Here is a 13,720-nt window from a genome sequence, read left to right as displayed (position 1 = left end):
ATCAGTTAAGTGCGAGTCGGATTCCCCACCGAGACTTCCGTACCAATTTCAGGATTGTAGGTCAACGGGAAGTATAACTTATAAAAGTAGACAAACTTTAATTAGCGGGCATATGCACACATTTTGTATGAAATAAGTAATATAAATTTGTAATATTTTTTACTAAATATCTATTAATTCTAACATTTTGGAGGCAGTCAAACTTGCGTCACATAAAGAAAGCTAGCAAAACACGAGTTTCCGCAAATAACAACAAAACGGTAATTCAATATCAAACTTCATAAATAGAAAACCCTTCTTTACCTCCCATTACAATACCATAATGGAGAATATTTTCCCCATACAATTTTGCACTTGTCCATACAAAAGTTCATTCATGTCATGTTGAAGACGTCTCACAAGCCCCTGGACTACCTTTGTTGAAAGTAATTTGATATCATAACGTATCCTTTGTCTTGGTGCAGTCACCACTGAACTTTAAAGAATAGCGCTATAGGAAGATATATTTTTGGTTAAGACACTCCATTCTCAACATAAAAACTATTTTTTAAATATATTTCATTAGATTACAATCAACAACCATCGCGTGATCAGTGTAAAGTTTCACAGCTGACCTACCGTAGCTTAAAATTATTTTATTTTATTTTTATAGTATGTATTTATTTATAGCGGTTTACTTTTGTTCAATATTTACATAATATCGTCGTTTTTCCATTTTTTGCATGTTTTCTCAAAGTATATACATATTTATTAAGGGATGCAGTGAACAGAAAATAGTATTTAAGTATTTAATTAAGTTTCAATTGTTTCTCAAATAAACAAAAGTACGTTAAATTTATAATAATATATTGCTGATAAATGTAGGTATTTTAACATTTTGAAAGTGTATTTTTTAAATAGAGGTCTGATGGGGGTATAAGTTTGTAACTGTAAACGCGGAAGGTTGTAGATTCGATTCACTCGAAGAAATGAAATATTAAATGTTTTAATGAATGAATGATTTTTTCGCTCTGATGTCGAGTCACAGCGCGGCGGTGAGTTCCGCCACTCACTCGCTATGCTTCAAGAATTTGGCGGAAGTAGGAAGGGGAGTCTTAAGAATACCTTGCTATGTACGGGATATGGCGTGAAGCTGAAAAAACTATATATATAACAACAACTAATAGCTTCACACAGCCGCTATAGTGCAGTGTAAAACAAACCCTACGCTAATGCGTCTTTTGATGTACTAATAACCTGTAGTGCATTTTGTTTAGTTAATGCCCCTTTGTGAGTGTGGTACTGGCAGGTAATTTGATACCCACCGTCTGATCTCGCCGACTTTGGACTTGCCTAAATGGTTAATTGTATAAGTGAATGTTTAATGTTGAGTTATTATTTATTTTTACATCTTAGATGAGATGCAGCTTCAGGTTTTTTCCTGAATTTTTGAAGACATTTTATGTTACGTAAGCTACGTTATAACTGTCAAGTTTTAATGATACAATTATTAAAAGTAGGCCAAATTATTAGATTTAATTAAGTTATTATTTTTTTATTACATAGCTTTTTAAGCTCGACCTAATAAAAGCGTGTTGTTAGAAAAAAATAAAAATAAAAGCTTATAAATAGTGTTAAGACACTACCTTTCCGACTTTCCGCCTATTTTAGAAACTTTGCGTTTTGGGTGGCGTTATTTAACGCGGTGCCGCTCTTTATCTAATGAGGTATGCGATGACAATAGCAGGTAATTTCATACAACCGCTTGATCTTACCGACTTAACTCAATGGTCAACTATTTAACTAATTAATAGTTCTGTCGGCGGAGTCGTTGTTTTTTTGTAGGCTATTTTTGAATAGTGTTTTAATAGGTTCAAATTAGTTTTTATGAACTTAGGTGCGGTGCGACTGTGAAAGGGATTGGTTTTGGGTTTGATACCCTACTCAAGGAAATGATAATATTTTCATTTCTTTGCTCTGGTAACGGGGCATTGCGTGGCTAAAACTTTTTTTAAAGTAGTTAACACTAAGGAAAATTGAATATATTTTAAAAATTTATAAAAAAATTAATGTAGAGATTATATTATAGGGTTTTAGGTGAGTTTAACCTTTTTATTTACAATTTGACTTCCAAGTTATATTAATTGAACCTACAACTGTCGCGAATAAATGATAATATTTCCCCCTACTCTGGTTACTCAAAATAAGGGGTTAGTTGTAAAACTAGGTGACTGGTGGTACGCTATAATGATTTTTCAGCCAATTTAAATAATTACCTGATTCAAATTCTAATCATGTTCTTGAGAAGTACAAAGTTAACTGAAATTCAGCTCAGTTTGGAAAGACTGCGTTAATTTTTAAAGTGGTTTTTGTAAATTTTGAGTTTTCTAATTAACCTTAGTGATTTTATTATATCTATTTACGTTATATAATATTAGTGTTAGACTCGCGTATTTGGCCGCGTGAACATTCTTAGGAACTACTGTGGGGAAGGCTACGTAGGATATATTAATAATGAATAAAACATTGCAAATACGGGATAGATTACGTGAAGCCGCATGTAAAAGCTAGTCAATTTACTATTATTTAATAATCTTGTCCCTTAGTAAGTAGTAACATTATTTTTTTCTATCTTTCCAGATACACAATCGAACGCGCGAATGATTTCATCAACAACATACACGCATAGGACTTTAAGATATTTTTTTATTATATCACCAATATTATGTGATAGTGCGTTCGTAGTGTAGTCAGCGTTGTGATGGGTATCTCTACGGGAATCGACGTGTTGGCCGCCATGTTGGGACGTGTGGCGCTACGGGTGGTGCTGTTGCTGACGTTGGCTGTGTATTCTTCTTATGGTGAGTTGATTTGTTTATATATAAAGTGTGCGCTGCGTTAAGTTACGCCTATTTATTTTCTAACTTAGCCCTACTGGCTTTTACTACGACACCGGGTAGATAGGGAAGAGGATAATCAGTCCCTGAAAAATTGCAAGCAATGTGAAGCTGCTCGTGCTCGTAAAGGCGTCCCCTGCGAAACTCGAGCCTCTGCTAGCGGCCGTCGAGAGGATTGGATAGTTCCGCGTTTCACAATCGCTTGAGAAGTTGGTGGAAAGTGGGGAACGATGTGTGTTAACACTAGGTTCCATTGTCCACCCTGCTATATGCGAGATGCTGTATTTAATACATTTTTTTTTCTAATAATAAAATTTAAACATTTTTTTTATAATAATTTTAAAGTTATATACCTAGATATAAAATAATGTACGACACATTTATATTACTTGTCATTACCCGCGAGGATTCGCCTCGAGATCGAGATCTAACAACTATTATAGTGAAGTAACAATTGTTTAAATTGATCAATCAAAATGCCGAGATGGTCGCTATAAAAAAGTACGAGGAGTTGTTTTTATTTGTTCTAATTCAGTACAATTTATTCTGTTTACACTTATGTACTTTGACATCAACGATGAGAGCTTAGAAGTGGTTAACTCTATAACTCTATAAGGAGCGATTGTGGATTCAATTCCCATTTGACGGTGTAATTATGAGACCAGAGACCGTCGTAGTGCAGTGACTCTCTGTAAACGCAAAGGCTGTAAGTTCGTTCCCAATCGGGGAAATTAAATATATTCAATTCCTCGCTCTGGCAACAAGACAAAGTGTGGCGTTGAATCGCAATTCAACACGTAATATCTCTAAAATTGTGCTGTGCATGTAGAACAGGGTGCTTTTACACCGCTCTCAACTCTACCACGGACTAGATTCTCCCTATCGCCCCTCTTTTATCCGGAAGAGATATGAAAGTAAAAGAATCTATCCATGTCCATGTAAAACCAGGGCGAGCAACTGGTAATGCATAATTAAACCTCATTATATACAAATTAAAATCATGATCCCCTCAAAATAACCCTAATTGTAGTTACAGTATAAGAACAAAAGTGGACGTTAACCGAAAGTAATAAAACAGCTGATGTAAGTAGCGGAGCGTTGCCACAGTCAGTGTGGTAAGGGGCCTAAGTCAGATTTTATATTATTTAGCATAAGTATAAAATGAAAATTTTATAGAATATCCATAAATTGCCGTTGCGTAACGGCACATCGTTTAACGGTGAACGCGGCGTTAATTTCCACCACTCAACGTGCAGTTTTTTGAAAATCGAATGAAAAGTGGGAAACAGAGTGTCTTAACACTTGGTTCCCTCTGCTTACCCTTCTATATGTATGTAGGAAAATGAAAATATATAATAGATAATAATTTTGTAAATTTTAGTTAGACCACTTCGGCACGATAACCCTCCATCGCGAGCCCAATTACTTGTTATTTTAAATTACCGCCTCGTAGTATTGCGGTTGAAATGAGTAGACATTATAACTGCGCTTGGAAAATGGTTATTCGTTAATCGATATTTGGTTGAGATCGAGATTGACATTTGCTATTATTTGTGTCCAATAATAGTGGGTTCAATTTTAATTTATTATATTAAATCAGATAGGTAAGATGTTTAGACTTTAATAATATATATCAGAAAAATTAAATAAATATTTGGCTAAGTTACTAGATACTGATAGGTTATAAACTAGGGAAAGTCGCCCCTGTCTGACCCTCTCTGACTACCCCGCTAGGGATATACATAGCAGGGTAAGCAGAAGGAACATAGAGCCAAGACTATTCCTCACTTTTCGACCAATTTTCGAGAAATTGCCTGTTGCGTGGCGGAACTTAACGCCGTCTTTTACCAGAGCGAGAAAATGATAATAAATAGTCAATAACCCGATTGCAAATCGAAACGAAAACTGGTCGCGTTTAGCTAGGATATCAGCTGATATGGGTGTTGTGCCATGACGGCCGCAAAGTATTTTGTTGTTAGTGGATACTGTTTGATTTTGAATTTGATGATAAATAGATTTAATAATTCATATTTAAAGGTCACAACGTGCAGATTAGCCTAAACAATAGCTAAAATCGTATCAAAATTGATACTTTACGATTGTATAACAGATAAAGTAACATTGGGTGTTACGCATGCTCGTAAATCGGCTTAACGATGCAATGGTTCGAAACTCGATACGTGAGTGACTATAGTAAGATTGTAATACATTGTTTATTTTTACGTTTCGTAAGATGAATTTTGGGTGGTTTTTAAATATCTTCGTGTCTTATCTAATGTAACTTTGCTTGCGTGGACTTAAAAATATGGCTTTTTTAGCTTCACGCTGTATCCCGCACATGGCAGGGTAGGTAGAGAGAGGCATACCGGAAATCTAGTGTTAAGACACTCTGTTTCCCACTGTCCGCTGAATTCTTAAGTAATTTTCGTAATTTTTAATGCGAAATCGTATTGTAAACAGATCGCTAGACTTAAAAACACTAGTATTTGGACATTACTACCACGTCTACTCCATATCTGGATTCCACAAAACCGCAGGCACTCGTCTTAATTACACGAATTATTGCGGTGTACCCACCTCTTATTGTTTGGAATATATATTCACTTTACTCTTGCGTTGTAGAATTTGATTAACTGAGTTGTACCTTAGTGCTTAGTGGTTATAGTTTGTCATGTTATGAAGACAATAGCTTCAAGCTTTTTCGCGCACAGCACTTTGAAATTTTTAATAAATAAACTTTTTAATGTAGTAGGTACCTTGATATGATTAATCTTAGTTTTAAAATTTTACTATTGAAAGATATTTTCTCCACTTTCTGTCTTTTTAAAATAGTGCGAATTCGATGGCAAAATTGATAAAATTAAAATATAAAAGATTAATGTATAGACAGAATCATATTTTTTTTTACACGGGTATATATAGAGTTAATCTACACTTTTATGTCAAAAATATTTGAGTTATTTATTATAATCTCTACAGGAATGAACAGATTGCATTAAAATGCAATAAAAGTCTGAGGAATCGCTCAGTTATTTTAAACGTTAAAATGTAAACGGTTCCCCCGTTAACAGATAGTTTTATTCCGGTGTTCAAATTTTATGTCCCTACCACGTTTACAAATTAAATTGTATTAGCTTCACGCTGAATCCCGTATATAGCGGGATAGGCAGATGGATTGCAATGTTTAGATATTCATTAACCACGTACCGCCTCCATTTTCGAGTTATTAATGTTTATTGACTTATACATTGACGCGCTTTGTCTCGATACCAGAGCGGGTAAATGAAAATAATTTATTGCTCCAAGTAGGAATCGAACCGACAACCGTCGCGCCTACTGTGCCGCTGCGCCATGACGGTCTCGTTTATATTTCAACAAATTAGACGTTTCACTACAGTGTGAACGGGGCCCTTTGAAATGGTTCTATTTCTAAATCGCTGTCAACTGTCAAACATGATGACAGATGGCGCTAACCGACTAAGGCGGGGATTTGTGAAAAACTTCCCGTTTTAAAAGCGACCGTCATATTGATGTTGTTTTTTTTATTATTTTGAATTTGAGATTATGATTAAGTTTTGTGTGTCGTTTGTTTTTTTTTTCGTATCCATCCCCACTCGAGGGAGTGGTTATACCAAGTTTCATTTTCTCGCTCTGGAAGACAATGTGCGGCATTGAGTTTCGCCATTTAACGTGTAATATCTCCAAAATAGTATAGAGAACGAAATGTCTTAACATTAGGTTCCATCTATTTAACCAAAACTCAAAAAAAAGAAAATTAATTACCAGTTAAGTTAAAAACAAACGCAGCAACATTAAGCACAGTATGTAAACGCCATAAGTTTTAAAATAGTAGTTAAGAAAAGCACGTTTCGGCGATTAGGAAGCGGGGAAGTGTTACAATTTGAAAATTTATTTATAATTCAGTTTCTTTACCACGTGTGTGTAGATCTCGATTGTCGCTAGCGTTCTTCGTTGTTTATTTTTTACTATAGGTACAGAGTTAAGTATAATTGGTCGATTTGTATATTGATATAATATTACTAAAAGAAAAAGCGAGTGGCTAACTATACTTATTTTGAATTCTCTTAAATCTATATTTACAATTTTATGATTTTAAGCAATTAAATTGAATATGTAGGTGACGTGTTACAAAGAATATTTATGTAACTTTGAAAGAATAGATTATAAACCATCGAACATCATGTAAGTTGAGCGTCGGAGCTCAACGCCGCATTCAATCTTGCCTGAGCAGGAAAATGAAAATAGTTCTTTCCCCTCGACTTCCACCGCCTTAACAGTCAGACGCTGTCATATAATTAGTTATTTAAAATATGCTTTGAACCAATTAAAAATGTCACACTAACTTTAACTAAGTCCATAAGTGTATACGACTATTAGTAACTGCTAGTTATAAATTTAGTTTAACTTTGTTTGACATTTCATGTTTTTTTTAAACTCTAATAGCCAAAGGATTGAAAGTGAAAATAGACAATTGCAGCGGCTTCAAGTTTGAAAGATAGTTTTTTTTTTATCTCGTCTGGATTTTTTTTTGGTTTCTTGCATTATCCTGCTTATATATATATATATATATATATATATATATATAGTTATATAGTTATATAGGTAGAGCCTACGATATAAAAGCGATTGTTAGATCGATCCCCATTCGGGGAAACGAATTATTTTCATTTGCTTATCAAGACAAAGCGTGGTGTTGGGTTCCACCACTTAACACGCAATGTCTCGAAAATCGAGGAAAATCTGTCGTTCCAACTGTGCAGAACATAGGGTGAAGCTAAAAAACACGCAAAATTTCCTTTTTTCATGTTTTTGCAATACGTAACTTTAAATCAAATTACCCCATCCAAGTGGTTTGCATTAATACAACAAGTAAATATTCTTATTACCTCGCCCTTACCTAAGTCTTACAATCCCGCGGAGTTATTACGGGACACGGCTCCATCGTTTATGGAAATAACTTTTAAATAAATCCCCACCGACTTTATAATACGTTTTCTGGGGAGAAGGAAAAACAATGGAGAAGGCATGTGTAAGTTGTCTTTTTTTAAGTAGATACATGATCGGATCAGTCAGAAAAGCGTCGGTTGTGGTTTCGATTTTCACTCGGTTGAATTAATTATTTATTATTTTCATTTCGTCGCTCTGGCAATAAGACAAGCATTTTGAGTCGGCCACTCAACATTCAATGTCTCGAAAAATGGGGAATGAAGTATCTCAACGCTAGGTTCCCTCCGCCTAGCCTTCTTTACGCGGAACACATGTGTTTTAATAACCTTTGAAGAGTTCCACTATTCAGTTCCTAGCTTCCTCACCAGGCCAGCTCGATGATACCATCTATTGTATATTTGATGAAAATCTAAACTGCAAAATGCAAGATGCAAATATTATAGATTAACTTCTTGCACTCAAAACATTAACAATTTAACAGAAAACAATTCTATTCCATTGAATGTAACATCCAGATCCGGTAAATCGAAACCTATTTCTTGCCAATACAAAAAAGTCCATGACCAATATCTCGGGCCGTCTCCACGGCTTTTTGTGCCATTGATTCATAGCTCAAGGCGGGGTCTTCCAATTTATGACGATCGGTAAGTTGCGCTTCCGTTAAGCTTACACTTTAAACGTAAATAATTGCTAAGTAAGATTTGGTTGTTGATTTATTCGACGCCGCCGTCGTGGTGCAATCGGTGACTGACTATATTTATATTTCGCGATAGTTGTGAGTTCGATCGATAATGTACTAATCTAAATATTTTGTTGTTTATATATGAAAATTAATCTAGCTCTCTTGATAACAATCAAGACAAGCAACGTCTGGAAAATTGAGCGGTGCGTAGAGGAAGGAGTGTCGTAATATTACGTTCCCACTGCTTCTCATTTTTTCTATGGGCGAGATGAGCGTGAAGCTTAAAAAAATTGTAATGTGCCATTTTGTTAAAAAAAAAGAATTTAAAAGCTATGTTTGTCAGGTTTGTCCATTATTTGAAAAAAAAACAAGTAACGGTAAGTTTAGCTTCCGTTAAGCCCTACACTTAAATGACTGCAGCTAAGTAAGATTTGCTACTTGATTTATATGTTCTTAGCTCATTTGGTATTACTTTATGTAAGTGGGTTTTTTAAGGGTGGTTTAACAGCCCACCCCCGCCCCGCGTTACATTATAAGGGCATGTGCCTATTTAAGATAATCTCCTTAAATGCTTTTTAATAGATGTGTTTTGTTTATGCCACGATGGTATCCTCCCAACTTTAAGTCATAGGCGTGTTATACTTGCCAAGAAATCTAAAGTACAGTCTCACTCATTAGATGTTGAGTGGCGGAGTTCAACGCCGCGCTTTACCTTACGGGAAAAGTAAATTGAACTTCGCGACTACTTATACTTAATGGTCCTACATATATTATATACCTATTTGTGAAATCTCTTTCATAATGTCTTAAAGTTGGGCATTATTATGAAGATGAATTACAAACGTTTGGCTCAAGTACAGCTAATAATGAGGTTAATTCTTATCATTAAAAACATTGTTGTAGTACCATATATTTAAAGTGACGTTTAGTTATATTTACACATTTTCTTCGTTAGGCCGTCGTGAGACAATGTTTGATTGTAATCGCGATGGTTTTGTGTTCGTTTTCCTTTCGGGGGCTGACATATTTTCATTTCCTTTCCCAGATCTGGTCGCAAGATAATGCGGCGTTGATTTCTGCCCCTCAACACATAACGTCTCGATCTCTCGATTGGGCGGTACGTTAGGAAAGTAGTGTCTTATCACTATGTTAAGCACTGCTCTACCTACCCTGTTAATTGCGGGATAGAGCGAGAAGCCAATCCTTTATCATATATTTTCTCGCTTAAACTAAACATCTCAAAGAATGTTGTTCATTTGAATTCCAAAATAGCCTCATCAATAGTAGGTACTAATTTTAAAAACTAAAAAGACAAAAGTGACAACCACTCCCGCCATCAATCCTGGACCCGCCCGTTCGGGGTAATTTGCTTGGACGATTATTTATGCTGCTCTCATCGGTGGGGACGTTTTAAATAACATGTTGGGTTGAAAAGTTAGTCGGTAGTCAGATGGGTGTGAGTTCAAATCGAAATCGTAAGATTTGAACTTACACTTTTTTTCTATTTTTTATGGTAACAGGAGCACCGCGACTGCTTCTATCTAAAAAAAGAAGAAGAACGTGCTTAGGTAGCTTGGGCTGTGGGCACGTCAGGAGAATGAGTAACGGAGCAATAGCAAAAAACAAAATGAAACAAGAGTAAGTAGTAAACAAGAGAGGCGAGACTTCGGTTGCAAAACGTAATGGATTTATAATCTGCGATTTTATATATTTTTTTTGTTTTCAAATTTAACAAAATGAAATATCCAAAGAGCCGTCGTAGCGCAGTTAAGTTAATTTTTCGGTCTGGTAACAAAACAAAGCACGTTGTTAAGTTGTGTGATTTGAAAATTTGACGGTACTTGGGGAAAGTTTCTTCCGTCTACCCCGCTATATGCGGGACAGACAGTATGTATGTTAAAATAAATACATATATATACATATGTAAATTTGTAAATACATAAATGTCGTTATTTATTAGTCTCAGTCACACGACGAAAGGTATTCAATCATTCACGTTTTCGCGTGTAAATTCTTAACATTACATTCTCGTTTCTCAGAAGCCATTATCCATTTAAAATATTTATCTTGTCGCATGATGAACGACCTCTGAAGCTCATTAAACAATTTAGGCGGCAACCAACTGTCACTGTCAACGAATTCGCGCCAAAAGATTAACGTCAAAATGAAGAAAACTACAGATAATGAATGCTATAGTCGTAGGTGTGGTTGACTGGCAATAAATGTATTATTTTTTTTTTGTTTGTTTATTTTATTTTAATAATGGTATCAAAAAAAGAAATACAACTGAGTTTCTTGCGCCCGTCTTAGGTATTAACTTTAGTGAATCAGTGGTAAGTTATTTGACATAAAAAATTTTGCATGTATTTTTTATTTTGAATTAAATTTCGTAAACTAAGAGTTTGAATTATTTGAATTCGATTTCATCTTAGAAACACGCAAAGTCTCGAAAACTGAGCAAAAAGCGTGGAAAGGACACTGTCTTAACACTTTCTTAAGGGTTCTCTACCTACCCTGCTACGAGGGAAAAGGCGTGCTGTTGCTTGCTATATCATTTATATATGTAGGACGTTTGCTCTTACTATTAAGTGAAGTAAGAAATTCACATTTACATATTTATAGCATCACAAAAACCCCTTATAAATAAATCTATTGAGTATCTCCCTATCTTTGATAAGCGCTACTATCTAATGCTGTATCTGTGTCATCGGCATTGTAATGTTTGTTTTTTTGATAAGGTACCTATTAGTTGGTAAGAAACAGTGGTGTATTTAAAAAGGGGAAGATGTGATTTGATAGTAGATTCGATTCCAGAAAAGTAGTTTGGTAAGTCGCATGTGCTTTTCTTTCGATTTTGTCAGTTTTCGGTTTAGCTTCGCGCTTTAAATTTAGGAGACGGACGATTTTAGATAGATCACATTTTTATAAGAGCACAGAGGAATGTCTATATTTAATTTATTCCCAGCGTCATACTGCATCCCGCTTTCCACGCAAAAAAGAGTAGGCAGAGGGGGAACTTTGTATTAGGACACTCCGTTTCCCACTTACCGCCGAATTGTGGAGTCATTGCGTGTTGAGTGGCGGTACTCAACGCCGGGATTTGCTTCAATACCAGGGTATTGAAAATATAAATTTTAATAATATAAGAAATATTTCATTTCCTCGTGTGGGAAACAAATCCACAACTGTCGCGCCACGATGGCTTAAATATTTAGGTAATATAACTTCAAAGTAAGATTTTACTTTTTAAAATCTTATTTATTAAGTAGTAAAAAGTGTTAAAGGTCAGTAAGTTCAAATTCGATTTACGATTGTTACTTTTCACTAACTTTGAGAACAGACTCAGTACCTATTGTTTTGTTCTATGGAAATTTAGTGATAAAAGTTTCCTGACAACGGCCTTAGATAACTTTGGTTTGTAACAATAGCTTACTTATTACTTCAAAATCTTATTGCGGGATAATATAGATGAGCGGAATTTGAACCCACGCCTCTTGGAAACCGTCCAATAATAAATCAAGGCACAATGTATGGCTGTAAAAGCGACTGGTTGTGGGTTCGATCCCCACTCGAGGAAGTGAATTTACTTACATTTATATTTTCATTTTTTTGCTCTATTTCAAGGGAAAAGCGCGGAATTGAGTTCCGCCACTCATCACGGAATGACTCCGGAATTGGCCGGAAAATAAGGAACGGAGTGTCGTTAACACTAGCTTCCCTCTGCCTACCCTACATGTATCGTATCAACGTAACATTCATAATAAAATTATATTCTTCCCCAAATAAGTTTCTAATTCAAATGTTTGGCATATGATTCAACGTCATCATATGCCAAACAAAATTTATATCAATTTTAAAGTACCGAAATGCGGTTATGAGTAATTGTTAGGTCCCAAGCTATAAATAAAGCTATCCTACCTTCCAGGAAAGGTCTCTGAGTAAGCGAGATAAGCTGTTAGCTCATATTGGTGTGATAAATTTTATACTAGCTGGCTACGTAGTAGGTGCCTGCAGTGATTCATGATGTTGTTACCGAGAAGTATTGTTGGGTTTAAAAATTGTGAAATATTTCTTTTCTTATTGGTGCTGAGTGTTGATAGATTCTATCTATTTGCTAATATTTTATATATTTAATTATGTATTTAATATTAGTATTCTAGTACTTTCTTTACGTGAGACTAAGCTTTAAAATGAGCAATTATTTTTTCTCGTCTTGGTACAAATCTTGAGAAATCTCGTCTTAGTTCTTTCTAAGTTCAATTATGTTTGTGTGTTGATAAATCTGTAGGATGACTTGACGTGTGGATTGACCCAAAATCAACGCACAGCCCAAACTGCAAAATTAAAAAATCTTCATGTTTCAAGTGCTTTTTAAAATCTAATACTGGGAGTTGTAATGCACAATGACCGTAAACGCGATTTTATAGAATTGTGCGTGTGTGTGTGTGTTGGAGCCTCAGCAGGGGCAATCATTATGCAATGGGCAATCATTCCGTGGGCAATGGACTCTGTTAAATACTGTCTTAACACTTTCTCTTTTCTCTTCTCCCCACTTACCCTTCTATCTATACGAGGAATACAGAGTGAAGCTACAAAAAAATAAAACTAATATACAAAATCCATCCTAACCACATTGTACGGAACTTCCAAGATGAATCTTTCCATCTCAAATATCTATCTCTATAATAAATGAGTGATCTATAAATGTTTCATTGGTGTTTCCTCCGATACAGTCTTTATAGAGCCATACCATACTACATGTGTGAAACATGTGTGTTGAATTAAATGGTATGGAGTTGTTATTGCTAGATTTTTATAGTCGTTTTTATTTTGTAATATTTTTTCTTAAAGTTTCTTAGCTTTTCGTTGCAACCCGCTCTTACAAGGTTAGGCAGATAGAAACTGGGAACCTAATGTTAATACATTCCGTTCCTATTAAGACACTACCGTTCCCCACTTCATAATATTTCATCAGTTATTTATTGTCTTGCAATCATTCGCTTAAACTTCATACACCTAGCAGCGTGAATCTGAAAAGCAGTGCATCGATTCTACTACCGTCGTGTACACTCACATCCCACAAAACTGTACCAGTAGCGCCAAATAAGTATCCTTTGCTACTATCCGTTTGAAATTCATTACAAAATGATATCTTTACAGATACTATAATAAATTGCTTAATAAACGTTTAAAT

At 35.1% G+C, this 13,720-nt stretch overlaps 1 protein-coding gene across 2 annotated transcripts in view; it reads left to right on the top strand.

The window, feature by feature from the left end:
* Window positions 1-13,720, top strand: part of LOC146528109 (uncharacterized) — a 154,383-nt gene that overhangs the window by 23,365 nt on the left and 117,298 nt on the right. For both annotated transcript variants that reach the window (XR_014879142.1, XM_085204046.1), the window contains exon 2: window positions 2,620-2,840. Coding sequence is in view for 1 of the 2 variants with exons in the window: in XM_085204046.1 (XP_085060172.1) it covers window positions 2,741-2,840 (100 nt within the window). In the remaining variant the exon portion in view is untranslated. The remainder of the gene's footprint in view (window positions 1-2,619; window positions 2,841-13,720) is intronic.

The sequence above is a fragment of the Heliconius melpomene genome, chromosome 20, assembly GCF_056956725.1.
Source record: "Heliconius melpomene rosina isolate 202511_hmr_F chromosome 20, ASM5695672v1, whole genome shotgun sequence".
NCBI lineage: Eukaryota > Metazoa > Arthropoda > Insecta > Lepidoptera > Nymphalidae > Heliconius > Heliconius melpomene.
The sequence above is the reverse complement of the archived record's forward strand: the minus strand, read 5'-3'. Positions and strand labels throughout refer to the sequence as shown.